The sequence below is a fragment of the Malaclemys terrapin genome, chromosome 9, assembly GCF_027887155.1.
Source record: "Malaclemys terrapin pileata isolate rMalTer1 chromosome 9, rMalTer1.hap1, whole genome shotgun sequence".
NCBI classification, from domain to species: Eukaryota; Metazoa; Chordata; order Testudines; family Emydidae; genus Malaclemys; species Malaclemys terrapin.
In genome coordinates, this window is record NC_071513.1 from 91573684 (window position 1) to 91592883 (window position 19200).

The 19200-nt window shown below is 43.0% G+C and overlaps 1 protein-coding gene across 1 annotated transcript in view; it reads right to left on the reverse strand.

Annotated features, from left to right (window-relative positions):
• Positions 1 to 2602: 2602 nt before the first annotated feature.
• NCEH1 (neutral cholesterol ester hydrolase 1) overlaps positions 2603 to 19200 on the reverse strand; it is a 28607-nt gene continuing 12009 nt past the window's right edge. The window contains exons 2-5 of the mRNA XM_054039755.1: positions 18542 to 18770; positions 14845 to 14914; positions 9574 to 9745; positions 2603 to 8307 (exon numbers count right to left, since the gene is read on the reverse strand). Coding sequence (XP_053895730.1) covers positions 7690 to 8307; positions 9574 to 9745; positions 14845 to 14914; positions 18542 to 18770 — 1089 coding nt within the window. The 3' untranslated portion in view covers positions 2603 to 7689. The remainder of the gene's footprint in view (positions 8308 to 9573; positions 9746 to 14844; positions 14915 to 18541; positions 18771 to 19200) is intronic.

The window sequence follows — 19200 nt, forward strand, 5'->3', positions numbered from 1 at the left end:
ATGGCTGAATGGCAGCTGTGACCACTCTTATCATGCTGTACTGTACATAAGTCCTGCTGTCAGCCTGTCTTCCTCCTGTCTGGATCCACCTGTTGTATCTTGTTTTACACTTCAACTGCAAGCTCTTTGGGGCAAGGACCATCTTTTTGTTTTGTATAGCACCTAACCCAATAGGGGCCTGACTGGGCCTCTAGGTGCTACCACAATATAAATAAGGCCCATAAGGGCCTGAAGGATCCATGGCAATTCCAATGTACAGGAGCTGGTTCAATCAGTCCTCTACTTCCTTCGTTAGTCCCTGATTTGGGCTCTACACTGATGGAGGGATGAACTGCAACCATAGTTGTCACTGTTCCCTCCACAGAAGTTCCACATGGCAGCTCAGAAATAATGGGAATAGCCAGCGTGAGAATTCGGAGCTGCTGAGACATGTTCCCCCTCTGAGATGGCTCAAATATTGAGGGTGCTTTTAAGGGCTGACAATGGCTGTTCCCAGTCATTATGCAGTTCACTCTCCTTGCTCAGTGAGAGCCCCAGGGCCCAGCCATGGGCTCGGAGCAAGTGAAAGTGCTGAAATGTATCAGCTATGGCAGTACTAGTGGTGGGCCAGCGGAGAGCATAAAGGCAAGTCCTCTTACCCACATGGCCAAAGATCTACAGAATTTGGATCAGTGTTCCGTAGATCCCCGGGACAATGTAGACATAGCTTAAGTCAGACTCTTCAAGCCATATTTGGCTCCTGCTGCTTTAAAAACTTGTGGATTTATTTTTATTTTAAGTCTTCTCTCTGCACCCTTTCTTCTTTATAAGCCCCACAAGAATGGAGTTCTGTGATGGGAGGCCCCAGCTGGAAAAAGTGACAAAATAGCACAGCAGGACACTTTCAAAGTAATGCCATCAACACCATTAAAAAAAAAATCAGAGTAAAAAGGGAAAGAGAGGACAGGAATTCAGGAATAAAAAAAGAAGTAGAAGGTAGAAAGAATGTGGATGGAGAAGGATCTAAAAGTTCAACCATCTAGAAGCCAGCTTAATAAATAATAATAATTATATATATAAAATACTTGCCATAAAGAAAATCCCTGTACGTTAGTGAAAAAATCTCTTTGAGTGAAGAACGCAGCAGGTCTGGTGTCTATCTTCAGAATGCAGCATGACGACAATGGTGCAGGGGTCAACTATTGCTCAACCAGAACAGATGAAATTGACATTTATCATTTGATAGAACAGAAATCAAGGAAGACAAGGTCATTGTAGCAGAACATTTTCACAGGATCAAGGTTTCCTGCTTTGAAAACAATATTCTGGCTGTGACTCAGTATTTCTGAAGCAACCTTGTGGCCTCCGAAACAGTCTCATTCTATTGACTTCTTCTAAGTGAAAACACGACACAAATTCAAAGTAGCATGTCACACCTCTGAAAAACAACATTTTTTCACCCTTAGGGCACGGGTGAGGGAAAACTCCCTAAACACACAGGACCAATCCTCAAAGTTATTTTAGGCGTTGAAAGGCTGAGCATTGCAACACCTAATCCTTAGGTCGCCTATTGCCTAGTTAGGGTGGCCACTCATGTATACCCAGAATACCAGACATTCCGGTACTTCTGGGAATGGCCTGGGCCCACCTTTGCTGGCATGACCTCCCACACCTATGAGGGCATGCCAACTGGGGTGGAGCAGTGTGCTCTTCAAAATAGTGTCCCCGCACCTGTGATACATTCAGAAACCACATCCAGTTTTGTCTCAGTACTGGACAGGGGACAAACCATTTAAAAACTGGACTGTGGTTTAAAACCAGACAAATGGCCTGCCTGCATTTAGTGAATCCTCAGTCTTGAGTGTGGCACACAGGCTCCCCATGCACAGGGAGAATTAGATGCCTAAGAAAAAGCTGAGCTGGGAGCTGTGTAAAATAGCTAGCAGTGAAATGCTGGGGAGGAAGTGGGGAGAAGAGAGGAGCCTAAGCCGCTCTCCTGATGCACCTGGCTGATGGCACCCATCTCTTGTCCTCCCTCCACTCACGATCCTCAGATATGAAACTCTATTCTGGAATTAAGCTGTTGACCTGGTTTAGGTGCTTAGGTAGCCCATGGCTGATACCTCTCATGCTTACTCTTCATTTCCCCACGCACTTAGCTGTCTCCTGTGTAGGTACTGTGCTGTCCTCCTTCCCACATTCAGCCCTTCAGCTGCAGGGAGTGATGGGTACCAGGTATTAAGAATACTCAGAGCATGCCTACAAGATCTGGCCTTGCTGGGGAGACGGGTATTCCCCTGCCTAGTTTGAGAATTCTGCATCAGTGGCCCCCAGGGCTTCAGCTTGAGGTATGCCTCTGAGTAGTTTGGTAGTTGTAGGACAGTATCAGCGCTTAAAAAGTTTTGTGAATACTGACCAGCAAAAACTTATGTGCCTAGGGGACTTAGGTGTTTATGGGGTTAGGTGGCACTGTGAAGTGTTTTTTGAAAGAGTGGTGTCTGGAAGACTTAGGCACCTTTTAAATACAGTACCTTAAGGCTCTGGGTCACATTGTATTGTCCTCTTGTCACTAGGAATGGTTTTTGCATACACAATATGGTCATGAAAAAAGATGCACAACAAATAAATTTTGATCTATTTATTGATTGTTTGTGTATCACACTTGCAGCACGCCTGCAAATTAAATCTTATGACTTCTTTTCCCCTGCAGTGGGAAAGAAGCAGAAACTGGTCATGCATAAGATATTACATGCTCTCACACCAAGTATGTTGTTCTTTTGGGTCTTGAACATTTTCACAAATACAAGAATGCAAACCCAACTGGACCTTAACTATATTTTGTTACTTGCCGAATTTAGCAGCTTAAAGGATTTTAACCAAGTTAACCCACTATTTTGTCATTAGCTTTTTTTTTTGTTTTTTTTTTTGTTAGCGATGCAAGTCAGACAATTGTGGAAGCATTGCAATCCCCTTCCTGTCAGTTCTTTCTCTGCTTCCACACAATCTTGGTGACTTTTTTTAGTAAAAGATGCGTGGGGATACAAAAAATGTCCAAACACTAACTTCAAAAACAAAGTCTAGAACAATATGTGGGAAATTAAAGGAAAAACCCTAATAATTTAAAAGCCACAGTGGCCCCTTCTGCCCTTGTTAGGGAAATGGTCTAAGTAGGCAGCAAAACTAAGTTCGGGACTTTTAAGCAACTAGTGATTTTTGAGTGCTCAACTTGAAACACCTAAGGACACTAGGAGGGAGGGATAGCTCAGTGGTTTGAGCATTGGCCTGCTAAACCCAGGGTTGTGAGCTCAATCCTTGAGGGGGCCATTTGGGGATTGGTCCTTTGAGCAGGGGGTTGGACTAGATGACCTCCTGAGGTCCCTTCCAACCCTAATAATCTATAATTCAGGAAGTGGCTCTGGAAATCAGGGCCCTTTAACATGTTTGTACTTGGACACCCAAAATCACTAGTCGCTGCTCAGCTCCTGGGGACAGGACCTGACTCTGAGCATGCTGGGAGGTGGCTCTGGCTTGCTTGGCCACTCTCCCCAGAAACTGAGCTTGGGCGGGGGGCAGCCTGCTGCTGTCGCAGCCAGGCACTCTCCCAGTTAGCTGCTGTGCTGCACTGGGCAGGGTGCCTGGAAGAGGAGAGGCTCTGGCCCCACCTCTTCCCTTCTGGCTCTGACACTGCCCCTTCCTCCCTCCACCCCAGGCCGGCTGCTGGGGGCACCTGATCCTACTGGAGGATCACTTGACCTTTTGTGCCTCTCCCACGAGTCGCCATTGCCTGGTTAGTGAAAACAGGACCTAACTACTAATGGTTCTATTGGGTGAACTTCTCTTTGGTTTCTCAGTGAACCGTTAAGTCCAAAATTGGTGCTTTCATGGTCACCAGAAACATTCTGCTCTCACTATGGATGAGGAGACCTAATTTGTGTAGCGGAAAAAAGCTATCTTCAAAAAATAGTTAATAGTATTGGTCTATTTTACCAAAAATTCAGTAGGTTACTTAGTATGACTTCTAAAAGAAGTTGAAATGTTTTTAGATAAATATAAACATTTGAAATATATAGGAGTAAATCCAATATCTGTACAAGGTAACAATGTGCTAAAAGCCCCAACTCCCATTGAAATGAATAAGGGTTGAAAGAGCTCAGTACCTCACAGGATTTAGGCCTATCCAAATGCGGCTCTTCAAAAAATGTTGCGTCACTGGAGTAAATCAATGTATTGTAACACTGATTTACCTTAATCTCTTCCTGGCAAGAATCAAATTTGCCTCACAGTACATATTGGGCCAAGTTGTACTCTCAGCTGAGTTAGACTGGTGTCAGTGCAGTTACTCCAGTTTAACTCAGAAGAGAATATATCCTGTAAACTTCGATCATGGGAAAAACTAGAGCAAGGAGGCGAGAAGTAGAAATACAGAGGAGAGCAAGCTATGGCTTACTTTAGGCTGATGTGGAATTTTTGGAAAGTGTCTTGTGCTGCTATACTCAATAAGTATTTTCAGAGCTGGAACCCTGATTTCTTGTAACCCGTTAGAGGGCATATTATGCAGCTTTACAGCTAAGTACCATATACTTGTTACTTAGCTGCAGGGTAAAACTTGTTCAGATACTTTGATATAACAAGTTGCTGCTGTTGCTTCACCTTCATATAATGCAGCCATTGTGGATTTCACATCAAGATGGCGATGACAGTGAATAAATTCAATCCAGTTATCTACTTGCTACCATCTTCTGTGCCGAGAATTTAGTATGATTCAGTGCATGAAGGAACTTTACAACCAGCTCCCTGAACATATATTCTAGCTGTGCTAACCATGTCACTACAGTTAAAATAGATCAGTAGTTCCATTATAACTTCATATTAGGGATTTATAACTGCCATAAACATATGCAGGGCTAAAACTTTTGCAGACAGGTCTTCGGGCCAATTTTCCTATTATAGAACACAACCCCAAATGTACAGGACTATTAACCACTTGGATGCTATTTTGTAGTACTATAGCAACTTGAGTTTTCTAAAATGCATTTTATAAACCTGTAGCCAAGTGTACCTTAAGCTATTTTTGGTACTGAGATTTATTTTTTGAAATACAAGGTCTGATCCAGAGCCCACTGACGTCAATGGAAAGACTGCCATTGACTTCAGTAGAGTTTGGATCAGGCCCATAGCCATAAAGGTCCGAAATAGAGCCAACTAAACTCACTGGAAATGATTTCATTGACTTCAGTGGAGTTTGGTGTAGTCCCTATGTTAAGATTTGCAAGGTGGCTTTTGGGTATTTCCAGTAGCTTTGGAACTAAAACCCTGGATCCATAACACTCCTGATGGGGGAGCTTTGAAATCCAGATCTGAGCGGAACCTACCTACATTTTGGGATAATTGGATACACTGGCCAAATTTTGCTCCAATTTACATATATGTAAATCTGAAGTATCACCACTGAAGGCAATTAATTGAAACCAATGCAACTGAGAGAAGAATATGTGTCAGTGTTTTTACTTGGCCAATTATTAGAATTGGCTTGGGTTGTGCCCTCTGTGTGAACCTAAGCCAGAGATTAGTTTCAAGCTCTCATGGTTCAGCATGGATTGGGGCCCTCTCTTGTTAACCTTTCTTAATACACACAATTATATTGACATCCTGCTGTTTCTTGCTATGAACTCATATGAGACAACAAGGTCATTCTGCCATTAGCTCCCAGTACATATGTGCACATACCAATGAAAATGGACCTCTAAATATCCATTTTAAAAATGTGGAAGTCAATCTGGTCCACCCAGTACATGTGTTTTAGGACTTTCTAGAACCTTCCCATAGAAATCAAGTACAAACAAGGCTCTATTTTAAAATGGTCCATAATAAATTGACAAAAGCCAGGAAGGTGCTTACTTTAGTGCTGTAAATTTGCAGAGTACTGGAAAGCTGAGCCAAAGAAATAAGTTGTCTTCATCAGAGGGCATGCACTGCAATGGCCCAAGCTGGCATAGTACAGAACAATACAATACAGACTGAAGAATGGGAACCTTTAACAGAGTCCCTTGTAGTATCACAGTGCCTCATTAACGTTTACGCATTTATCTTCAACACCCTTGTGAAATACAGAAATATTACTCCCTCTCTTACAGAAGAAAGAACTGAGGCACAAAGATGAAGCAAGTTGCTCAAAGTCACAGAGTGGCAGAGCTCAGAACTGAAATCAGCTATCGCAAGTTAAAGCCCTGGACTTAGATTGCAAGACCATCACTCTTTCTGTCTTAGCTTACAAGTTCCTGGCTTTTGTTAGTTTGTCACAGCTTACATTCAATAACAACAACAACAACAAAAACAACAAACATTATGCAAAATACACACTGTTGTAAGTAGTTTCCATGTCCTTGTCTTAAAACTTCAGTTGTGGTTGTCTGGCTATTTTAGAGAGGAGCTCAAGTTGCAGAGCTTGATTCCCCAGTAGCATAGGCTATTCATATCTGGGATTTTGGTTCCATCCATGAGAGAGAAGATCCAGCTGTCTAGTTCCATTTGAATCTGGACTTTAGGGTCAAGCTCATCTCTAGTGATTTTACTTGCTACACGGGGAAACTTCCTCCAAAAAGCAAGGAAGACAATGAATGGAAGTTACAAGCACAGAAGAGACTCAGGGCTTGGCTTGCGAGTTACAGTGCAATAAATGAGCCTTGGGCGCCCTAGCTTACTCCCCGTCCACACTGGCAAGGCATGTAGAGCGCTCTGACTCCGCGGCTACAGTGCTGCTGGTACTCCACCTCGGCGAGAGGAATAACGTTTGCTGCGCCTTGGCTACAATGCCCGGTCATTAGTGTGAACAAGGTGTTGCATTACTGCGCTCTGACTGGCCTCCAGAAATGTCCCATAATCCCCTTAAGTCAAGTGGCCACTCTTGTCATTGTTTTGAATCACTGTAGGAATGCGGAAATGCCCTTTCAAAGCTCTGTCACATCTGAATCTACAACTGATTAGTTTTTAATGGCGCGACAAGGTGGATGAGATAATATCTTTTATTGGACCAACTTCTGCTGGTGAGAGAGTCAAGTTTTTGAATCACATCGAGCTGCTCTTCAGGTCTGGGAAAGGTACTCTGAGCATCAAAAATTTAAATTCATTACTCAGCTAGACACTAAAAATCATGGACTGAACAGAGACACTGGATTTATGGCTTATTACAACAATCTGTAACCCACTAACCCCCCCCTTTTTGTCCTATGACTGCAGAGGTGTTAATGGGCCACTCTACCTTAAATGGTCCCTTAGCATATGTGGTAGCTATTTATGAAAAACAATCTGTTCCACCTTGCATTTTGCTGTGATGCTGGGAGTACCTTTCCCACCAGAGCTGAAGAAGAGCTCTGTGTGGTTCAATAGCTTGTCTCCCTCACCCACAGAAGTTGGTCCAATGAAAGACATTACCTTACCCACCTTGTGTGTCTAATATCCTGGGACCGACATGGCTACAGCTACACTGCATACAACAGTGTTTAATAAGTATTTAGCAAATTGCTATGCTGGACAAGGCTAATCAGCTATTAACCAAGTAGTTAGTGACACGCTACTTCTTGCAACAGAAGCTCTATGACATAATCTTGAACAAATGAAATTAGATAGCCTAAAAGTGCACAACTTTTTTGTTTTTGAAGCAGTGAGCTTTAGATCGACTGTTATGTGCCTTCTAGAGAGGACTCACTTTCTTCACAGGTTTTCAGCAAGCCACTTTATGTAACTGTCCCTGGTCCGATGTCCTGAAGAGAAATTGGTAGGCCAAATAGTAAAGATCATGCAGCCATGAAAGCAGTCATCAAAGTGATCAAGTGTGACCTCCACACCTGTGCTCTCCAACCTTTTGGCATACATTATTCCATCATCTCTCAGGACATCATTCTCACAAGTCAGGATGTAGGTCTTTGGCTGAAGCTGAAAAATTTCTTTTTCTGCTAGCAATGGAGCTGCGCGTATGTCAAGTAGTGCAGGTATTTCCTGGATGATTTCGGCCTTCCCTGTGGGTTGTATCACAGGTTTGTAATTCTTTTTGAACGTCGAAGGCAGGAGAGAAGTCCAGTTCAGACGTCCCCTGAAATAAACAGCCTGGCTTACGTCCAGGGAAGTGTGGTTGTTGATCAGCATTGAGGGGGCAAAGTCATAGTTACCATTGAAATAGTCTATCCAAAACTTCACCATGACGAAGCGAGGAAGAACAGGCATGTCAGTGTTCTGCTGGTATGAAGGAGTGTTAAAGTCCAATGCCTGAAGGACTGGATAGATTAAAGCCTGCAGCTTCAGTTTGTTGGTCACACTGTCATCTAGACTAAGCTGTAAGAAAAACACAGGACAGAATCCAGACTGTAAAAAAGTGGTCGTTGCTTATGCTGTGTCTGATCCTACATCACTGATTCCACAATTCATTCCCCCAAGAGGAGAGAAACCACCATTTGGTGTTTTATGGACAAATGCTCTGCTGCTGTAACTCCGCTGCAGAGAATTTTGCTCTTAGTCTGGAGTATTAACAGTCTAGATCTGATTCTGTTCTCACCTGCACTGCTTTTACACCAGTGATTTCAATGGAGTCAGAGCTGATTCACACCAGTATAAGTGAGAATAAGGCCATGTCTACACTAGCAAGCTTACAGCGGCACAGTTTTACTGATGCAGTTCTATGCAGATGGGAGAGAGCTCTTCCGTTGACATAATAAAACCACCTCAACGAATGGTGGTAGTTATGTTGGCAGGAGAAGCTCTCCCGCCAACATAGCGCTGTGCACACTACCACTTATGCCGGCAAAACTTATATCGCTCAGGGGTATGTGTTTTTCATGCCCCCGAGCAACATGTTTTGCCAGCATAAGTGGTGGTGTAGACATGGTGTAAGACATGCCATTTCCAAAAAAGGGATGCTCTCCTGGGTACTAGTCCTAAAGAACTGACTTGCTTTGGTAATTGCCCCTTATTGATTGATTAATGGTAATTACCCCTTATTAAGGCTGCCTTAAAAATTCCAACCAGATCAAATCAGACTAATTTAGATTAGAAATACACATGGTATGAACAGCAGGGAAAATAGATTTTTCCTACAACTGAATTCTAACTCTTCTGTTAAATTGTCTTCCTGTGAGGAAAAAATGCCATTTCATTAAAAAAAATTATTTCCCCTTCATTTGTATTAAAAGAAATAAGGTCATTTTCAAAGATGGGTAGTTGCAAAAATTGCTTATTCACAAAATAGGGAACTGAATTTATGAATTATGCATTTATATGCCCACTTAGCAACTTATGCAGGCAAATAAAGGATTCACGAGCACAGTGGATGTAAGGTTGGTACCTAAATTGCACTTTTAAAATCTGGCCCATAACAACTTATAAAAGCAGTAAGACTTTCTAGCACTGCTTGATTCAGAAATAACTGACAGGTCTTAACTTATGTAAAATATCTAGCAGCTGGCTTTCACAGTGAACCACTACCATTCTATCTCTAAAGCTAGTCTGTCACTTTGCGATGATGCAGCATAAATAATCTGTCTACACATGTGCACTGCTGGAATATGGATTGTTATTGTGATAGATACAGGCAGTGGATGTTACCTGCTGGCACACAGCAGCAGCCAAATTTCCTCCTGCGCTATCACCAGAAATTGCAATTCGACCTGGGTCAACTGAGTATTTAGCTAGGATGTCAGACCGCAGAAAATACTTCGTTGCACGTAAAGTATCGTGGAATTGCTCAGGGAAATGAACCTCTGGTACCAGCCTGTACCTACAAAAGAAGAAAGAGGCTTACATAGGATAATCATTATACACAGAAAATGTACCTTTCTAGCAGGACTATTATGTGCTATAAGGTGGATAGTAAAATGCAGAAATAACTTAGTTTAAATATTATGGTTGAAATATGAAACATTTAACACTTAAACAGTATTTAACTACCTACATGTTGTTATTACAACTCTAATTCTGAAAGAGTGATGCTAACCCACTGAATATGAATAAATTAGGAAATTGTTAAGTGGAACTTTTATGTTATCTCCCAATAGAGGATCTCAAAATGTGAGGATTCATTCATTCATGTTTTTATCACTACATCGGTAAAAAGCAGGTGGTAATATCTGCTTGGTGTGGAGGCTGAATACCCTGCTTAGCCCACCTCGGTAAGGGTAAGCCAGGTGTCCCCAATAGAATAAGGATACAAAATCAAAGTTATGGAGTTCCCTGTCCCCTGCATTTGTAATTCTAGTTAGTGGAAACATTTAACACAGCTACAGCATATGCAACATGAAATGAATGTGGACCAGGAATAATAATAACACCTAGCTCATATCTAGTGTTTTTCATCAAAAGATCTCAAAGTGCTTTACAAAGGAAGTCTTTACAGTGGGGGAAATTGAGGCACGAGTGAAATGACTGGCCCAAGAGCATCCAGCAGGCCAATGGCTGAGCCGAGAATAGAATGCAGATCTCCTGACTCCCAGTGCAATGTTGTATCTGTTAGCCCTCCTTGCTCTTCAAAAAACAGTGGGAGATGAATGATTCTTCAGTCATTACTTAAACCCTTGGGAGTTTCAGGGTTTCTCTAGAGCTGTGTAAATACCATTGACCCAAACTGAAATTGGAGGAGGGGTTTTTTGATGAATCAGGATGAAAAGTTAAAAGTTTTTCAGTATCTTGAAAACTTCTTCAGGACAGGAAAAAACTGTTCGCCATATACCTGAAATGTTCAGCTTAATTTATTAGAATAATAGAGATGCAGGGTTGGCAGGGACGTTGAGATGTCATCAAGTCCATCCCTCTGCGCTGAGACAGATTAAGTATACCATCCCTGACAGGTGTTTGTCCAACCTGTTCTTAAAAACCTCCAATGATGGGAATTCCACAACTTCCCTTGCCATCAGCGGCAATAGAAAAGCTACTATTTTCTCCAGTGTTCACAGCAGGAGAAGAGTCTGGTTTCTTTTATTTTCCCTGTTAGGATTGTTGTGAGCAACTGGCCATTCCGAGCAGTCTTTTCTGATCAGTTTGCAACCAAGGCAGAAGTCAGTATTTGTTGTGTCCCAACTTGTGAACCAAATCAGAATGGTGGTATTATGTGCAACTTGTGGTGGTACTGGTGCCAGTAGGTGGGGTTGTAATATAAATGTGTCTAACTGCACCGGTTGGAAATGTAGTGTTTCCTGACATTTTAGACCCGCAGAAAAAAACTGTCAACTCCTCCACTCAGGAAGCTAACAGGATAGCCTTGGACATTGTTTCCTAACGTTGTGGCTTTTACAGAAAACACCCTCAGAAAGTTACTCTTAATCAGTCAGCCTTTTGTTCTCTCTCCCCAAAGTGATCTATTGTATTTAAAAATCTCACAGGCCCTGCAAACTTGGTTTTGTTCCTGGAGTAGTCTTCGGCTGATACTGCAAGCAGGATGCTGCTTGGAAGCTACACCATCCTCAACACTGGGGTACCAGGAGTCTGGCTGATGGGTAGACGTGGGGTTGTGATGACCCTTTCTCTGTTGTGGGATTAATTTGAGGCTTGCAAATCAGGCTGAGTCTTTTGACCATGCTTTTTCTATGGAAAGTCCCCCTACTGTCAGATGGGCAGCTGATTAAAAAGCACCTTCAAAACTTGCTCCCTTCTTTATCATGCCAGCCTGGCAACAGCAACATGTGCCCTTGTGTCTAATAATAATAATAACTAGCTCTTATATAGTGCTTTTCATCAGTGGATCTCAAAGTGCTTTACAAAGATCAGTACCATTATCCCCATCTTACAGATAGGGAAACTGAGGCACAAATAGGTGAGATAACTTACCTATGGTCACCCAGCAGGCCAGTAGCACAGCCAGACATAGAATCCAGGTCTCCTGAGTGCCAGTCTGCTGCTCTATCCACTAGGCCACACTACCTCAGTAGGCTGTTTTTGCAGTTCTTATTCTCTGAAACCTTGTATAGTTTAGTATGTACAGATGTGTTGTTAGAATGTTAGCTAACATGTGCTAACCAAAATGAAGACCTCAACTCTACCAGCTTAGCATACGTTAGAGGCAGTGTGTCTTGTCTACACTAGCTAACAACACCCTTTTAAATTCTAGTCTAGACACGGCCTTAACTTTCAGCCTGCTTAAGATGCAACTGTTGTATCTGCTCACTGATTTGATCTCACTGATGTTGCCTTGTGGGGTTTATTGAATATAATGTGGTGGACTGACTAACACTCTTAAATGCTATCTCCTGTATCCAGTATAAGAATTGATTCACCGTGAAGCACACGCCTTTGCATAAAACCTACATGTGCCATACTAGAGCATACTCCTATATTCTACTGACTGACTGTTTTGCATCCAACAGAAATTATATGCGCAAAATAAATTTCAGGCATAATATTGAGATTAATAAGAAGTTTTTCAAATTCTTAAAACTATTTAGGCTTTAGAAAGCAATCTGTGTATTACATCAGATAAAGTAAGATATGATAGGCCTTTGGGAATCCCCTGTGCAACTGGATAACAGATTGGGTACGCAACATTCAAGAGAGAAAATGTGCAATTAAACTAATGAGAAATCAAATTAGACTGCACTGAGTACAAAAGGCTTGATTGACAGAGATAATGGGTTGGGTAGAGAAGACAAACAGCTTGCCAAAACAGGCAGAATTACAGCATCATAAACAAGAAAAGGAATAATAAGGGACATTTCAATATTGTGATAGCCACTTGTCTGCAATGGCTAACATCTTGCTCATTTATTTTTGTGTTTATTAGAGGAGACAATTAAAAGGAGCTGGAAACAACTACACTTAAATTATATTGGAATGAATATTATACCAGTAAAATCAATTCTGCATAATGAGGCTGTAATTTGATCACGAAAATTGGCAAATAATCTCATTAATTCAGTCACTGGCCCCCCTCTTCTGTCAACTTTAATATTTTCATTTACAAAAGAAAAGTGCTTAATGCAACCACTCAAATTTCCCTCTTCTGGTTTATTACAGTGGCCCATAATGTACTTAGCAACTTAGAGGGTTGTTAAACTAACTGAGGAGACTCCATAAAGTAAAGAGAAGGCCTGAATTCGCCACTGACTTCCAGCTTGTGTAGTGATTTGTACTCGTGCAAAGTATGGGGCAGTTATCAGGTGAGGCACACATACTGACACAGTAATCACTACACTTGTGTTTAATACCATCACCCTCAGTGAGGGCTCTGCCATCATGATATTTTATTGATCACAGAAAAACCTGTTGGTAAGAAACCTGACCACTGTGAACATACCTTTTGTGCTATTACTCTTTATAATTCTCAAGTTACATACATTTTGCCCTTAGATATTTACCCTTGACTGATCTAGTCTGCCTTTCAATCTGTCTGCTCAGTTCCTTATATTCTCTCCTACATTCTTCTATCTCCAAGCTATTATCTTTCACTCTGCACCATTTTTCCACTAGCTCAAGCACCTACCCCATGGAGCAGTCCAACAGTGACATTTCAGAATGTGTGCTTTGGTGGTTTTGAGCATAACAGTTTTCATTTTACCTCCGTTTGTTGGGATTGTTCTATTGTTCTCCTTCACCTGTGCCAATGACTCAAACCCATTCTGGACTGAAGTTATATAATGGTCGTCGATTTCGGATAAGTCCAAATGTTGACTGTCTTATGTTTAAGTTTTAATTTTGTTTCAGGCTAACAGCTGATGGTCTGACCCAGTCTGCACTCAGGAAAGTCTGTGTTCATTGTGTACTTGATCTCCGGTATAGCTGTATCATTACATAGTTGATTTGGTTCTTTGTGATACCGTCAGGTAACCTTCATGTGTGGACAGAAAAAGACTAATGCCTACGTTAGAAATATTATTTGAGAGCAGCAGATTCTGATGTCAGAAATCAACACATGCAAACTTCTGTACTTTGCTCACATTAGGCGTAGAGATAGCAATAACCTTGAGAAAGTTATTATGGAAGGAATGGTGGAAGGTCATTGTAGCAGGGGATGACAAGTGAGGAAATGGATGGTGTACAGCAGATCACTGTAAAGTCAGCATGAAGTTAGCGATGGATTGTGAAGACTTCCAAAAATTCTGTTCTGATGTCACCAGTATTCAGACACGAATAAATGGATTTACTTACTTTAAGTGTTCGGGGTGAGGTTAGCTCAATGTATCAAGTGTCTGTTTGTGGAGGAGGGGGCACAAACTGCATGTTTTAGTTAAGCAACAGTGGTAAAAATCACCTACCACTTGAAGTTCTATACCATACTTTAATACAACTTAAACGCTGGTTTCTAAAAGGACCAGAAGTATCCTTAGTTCAAATCTGCCTCACAAATCTCAACCTCCTGCTGGGAAGCACAATCACAGTGACCACTGAGAGAGACAACAGTCCCACCCACTGACTGGAGAGATTGAGGGATAGGTATTTCTCTCTTCCTTCAAAAGGTGAGGGTGTGTGTGTGTGTATATAGAAAGTGTGTCTGTGTTTGTATTGTGATCTCAATCCTGCAAGCACTGATGCACATGAGTTACCGACTCATCTGAGTAAACCCACAGTTTTTAATAGGACTACTCGTATGAATATGTTAGCAAGATTGTGGCTTTTTAGTTCCAGTTAAAGTGGCTCTCCCTCGCTCCCGTTTTACTTGTACTTTTAAATGTCTGGTACAATTGAGGGTGCCATTATCTCTTATAATTAGAAAAGTATTCAGATACCATTCTAATCCACTGTCATTGAGAAGGACACAAAATATCAAGTCCTGCTAAAGAGATTTTTTTCAAATGAAAACCTTTTAAACAAGTCACGACAAAGAAAAAAGCAATTAACTCATTCATAATGATCTATATTTCTACATACTTTAAGATTTTGTTGATTACTCACTCAATTGAGACAATTACAGCATTCAGAGATTCTGCCATGATCCTGCAGAGATTGTTATAGAAGCTTGTTCCTGGGAATAAGAGGACCAAATGTTAGTGAAAGACGGTAAATTTTGTTAATATGCATATTGCACACAGCTCTACATATCTTTAGATTCATAAGAAAAACAGCAAGCACTTATATTCAATCCTGTAAAAAACAAACAAACCCCTGACATTATAATAGACACTCATTATTATCAGTAAATCTTTATGCAAATGTAAATAAATGGAATGGAATGCAGTCAGTGTATAACAGCAGGTACCATGATCTAGTGGAATGAACACAGTTTGTGTCTTAGCAGTTTGTGCACTTTCTTCCTGGCTTTGCCATCAACTTATTGTGTGACTTCGGGCAAGTCACTTCACCTCTCTGCCTCAGTTTCACTTACCGCTACCTAACCGCATTGGGCTGTTCTGGGGATTAGTGTCTGAAAAATGCTATTTTTGTGCTAGTCATTGTACATGAGTTCATTATATTATGCATGCTGGACTCTAAACTTGCAGTTTCTACTCAAGGTAGTAGTCCTATTAAAGTCAATGGGACTGCTCACCTGAGTCAAGGCAGTAGGTTCAAAGCCGTCTTATATCTCAGGGTACTCATTTTCTCTAATTCTGTGCCTCTTCAGTTACTGAATAGGTATTTCATGGTGGTGGAGAATATAACAATGGATTAAGCATCTCTTTAAAGTACACAGTCTTGAGATTTAATATTTAGCAGTAATATTTCTGCCCCTAACGTTTACATCTTAAACTGCAATAATGTGTTTAGAGTTACAGTGATCTGAGTGAAGCACAGTAATTGTGAAGCACACATTCTGCCCCGTGGGAGTGCTATGCAAGTTACTACAGAACAAGTGCAGCTGACCACGTTCTATAAAGCATCACTAACAGCTGCCTATGACAGGTCTTCCTGAAGGGTCTTGTGACCAGCCCCGCACTGGGCCACCGGGGGCGGACCAATCATTGTGACTCAGGAGGCCACGTCCCCTCTTCCCTGCCGTTCATGCTCCAAGTGGAGAATTCAGATAAAAGGAGGCAGGCCAGTCATGGGGGTAGGGCTGGCTCCTGTAGAAGTACCTGCAGTGCCCCTGGCAGTAAAGCCCAGGGACTGGGAGGGACTACCTGCCAGACGACCCACAGGCTGCAGGGGCCAACGTGGAAGGCAAGCTGCCTAAACTACGCCCCCGCCCAGAGAGACGTGAGACCTATAGCCTGATTGTTTGCTTGCCTTGCCCCACCCCGGGGCTGCAGCCTGTTTGCTGCTTCGCCCGGCCAATGGGGCTAATTCCCTAGTCTGTTTGATTGTTTACTGCCCCAGCCACGAAGCTGCCGGGCTATAGACTAATTGTTTACTTTGCTCCACACAGGGGCTGCAGCTTGCTTGCTGCTTCGCCCTGACTAGGGAGCTAATTCCACAGACTGTTTGATTGTTTTGTTGCTCAGAATCCACAGATGGCTGAAATCACCCACGTAACGGGAACGCCCACGACCGAGTGGCGGAGTGGACTACCCCCATACTGGACTGATGGTGGCACCCCAGCTTGACCAGCAAGGCCGCGCCATCACAGGGCAAATTGGGAAAATTTTGTGAGAACAAAAAGGCAGAGGAATTTTTAATGGGTACAGTTACTAATTATGGGCCAAATATGCTGGCATTTCCAAAAGTGCCTAAGTGACTAAGGCACACACTTCCAACTGAAAGTCAAAGGCACCTCTGACAATCCCACCCATAATGGCTCTTCACACTAAAACTGTCATAGCGCTAAGCAGTAATTAAATCTGCACCTTTCAACATACAGTATGCTTTATTATCCTCTTGGAGTGTTCGTGGCAGCACAGAAGATGAAGAGGGCATGGCCTTCAATTTTCACCCCAACCATGCAGATCTTTAGGACACCCACAGGGAATGTTTGCGCTCAGAGCCCCACACTGAAGATTCTACTCCCTGACAATAGCATGGCTGGATTAGTGGCCAGGTTATCACGCTTTACAGCTGTGCACTGCCTTCCACATTCATAGCATGTTAACTTAACATGGTTTTAGGCAACTTTGACGTCCAAGGCAGTTTTCTGCTAAAAAACGCAGAAAGGACCAAAGTGCTTGGTCTCTGCCTCCCTGTAGCTGCCTCTATCCCCTGCAGTTGCACATCACTCCAACTGTAATTTAGAGCTAGTCAAAAAAAATGTCAAGTATCAGAGGGGTAGCCGTGTTAGTCTGAATCTGTAAAAAGCAACAGAGGGTCCTGTGGCACCTTTGAGACTAACAGAAGTACTGGGAGCATAAGCTTTCGTGGGTAAGAACCTCACTTCTTCAGATGCAAGACTCACTGAAGAAGTGAGGTTCTTACCCACGAAAGCTTATGCTCCCAGTACTTCTGTTAGTCTCAAAGGTGCCACCGGACCCTCTGTTGCTTTTTTCAAAAAAAATGGGAACATTTCCATGAAAAGCTTCAACATTTTCAACTAGCTATAAGGTGAACCTGCTGTCTTGGCCTTAGGCAAAATATATCATGTAGCCATCAGTCCGTAATCATCTGGTCAGTGTTTACTTTCCTCCATGGCATGCAACACAGAGACCACGGTGATCTACACCAGTGGTTTTCAAACTGCAGGTCACAACCCAGTACTGGGTCGGGGGATGTAAGGCACTGTGTCGCGGCAGCTGTGGTCAGCACCGCCGACCAGGCCGTTTAAAGTCCTGTCGGCTGTGCTACCCAGCTAAGGCAGACTAGTCCCTACCTGTTCTGACACCTCGCTGTGCCCCAGAAGCAGGTCTGGTTCCTAGGCGGGGGGCCACGGGACTCCGCGTACTGCTCCCACCCCGAGCACTGGTTCCTGGCCAATGGGAGTTGGGGCGGGGAAGAGGTGCCTGCGGGCAAGAGCCACGCAGAGCCACTTGTGCACCTCTGCCTAGGAGCTGGACCTGCTGCTGGCCGCTTCCGGGGCGCAGCGCAGTCCCAGGACAGGCAGGAAGCCTGCCTTAGCACCCCCGCTGCGCTACTGACCGGGAGCCGCCCAAGGTAAGTCCGCGTCCCAACCCCATGCCCCAATCCCCTGCCCTGAGCCCCCCGCAAATCCAGAGTCTCTTCCTTCACCCCAAGCCCCTCATCCCCAGACCCTGCACTCCCAGCCAAGAGTTCTGACGCCCTCCCGCACCCTGAACCTCTCATTCCTGGCCCCAACCTGCAGCCCTCACCCCTGCACCCCAACCCTCTGCCCCAGCCCTGAACCCCTCCCACACCCCAAACCCCTCATCCCCATCTCTGTTGGGTTGCGGGCATCAACAATTTTCTTCAACTGGATTGCCAGAAAATTTTTTTGAAAACCACTGACCACCAACTTGGTCATGAAGGAGTCCCCATAAATAACTCTCTTCTCTTTTCAGTATGTGTTTAAAATAAGCTTCTGATTCTTTTGCAGCCATGTGCTGATAAAATATGTGCTTGTTTTCTGTTTCAGGATTACTTCCCCCTCCCCCTCTTATGGCGAGAGTTGGAACAGTTACTATAGCCCCAGGATTCCAACTCTCATTAGGTTCAGACATGTCTCAGAGAGCAAAACTCTCAGCTTCCGGGTGGGAGAAGAGCATTTAGTTACACTGAACCTGCTGTGATGAGAACATATCATAATCCACTCTAATTAATGACAGACACATACTTGCACTTGCCAAAGCCCATCCTCCTCCATGGATGTAAACGACACTGCGCTTTAGTGTTTCGTCTTGCTTTGGAGACGGTTCAAACACTCTGACTTCCACTCCATCAAAAAGGGCGTCTGTTATCTTAATGTGATCAGAGGACGAGGGCTCCAGCTTGTCAAAAGTACCAATCACATAATTCAGAACTCTCAAATGATGGCTGAGTCTTAGACAGTGAACCAGGTTGCACTAGGGAGAAATTGAGGAGTGGGGGGAAAAAATAATTTGTTACTCACAGGCTTATCCTACTATGTTGCATTAAATATCCTTGCAATTTTCTTCAAAAGACAGTATCTGTAACTAGTTTCAGAGTAGCAGCCGTGTTAGTCTGTATCTGCAAAAAGAAGAACAGGAGTACTTGTGGCACCTTAGAGACTAACAAATTTATTAGAGCATAAGCTTTCGTGGACTACAGCCCACTTCAAGTCCACGAAAGCTTATGCTCTAATAAATTTGTTAGTCTCTAAGGTGCCACAAGTACTCCTGTTCTTCTTTTTATCTGTAACTAGACAGGCAACAGCACTTAACACCCATGAGGGAATGATATCAAAGCCTTCCAAAGTTATATTGTGACAAAACTGTGCCCCCTAGAAATTCTCAGGGCATGTCCACACTACAG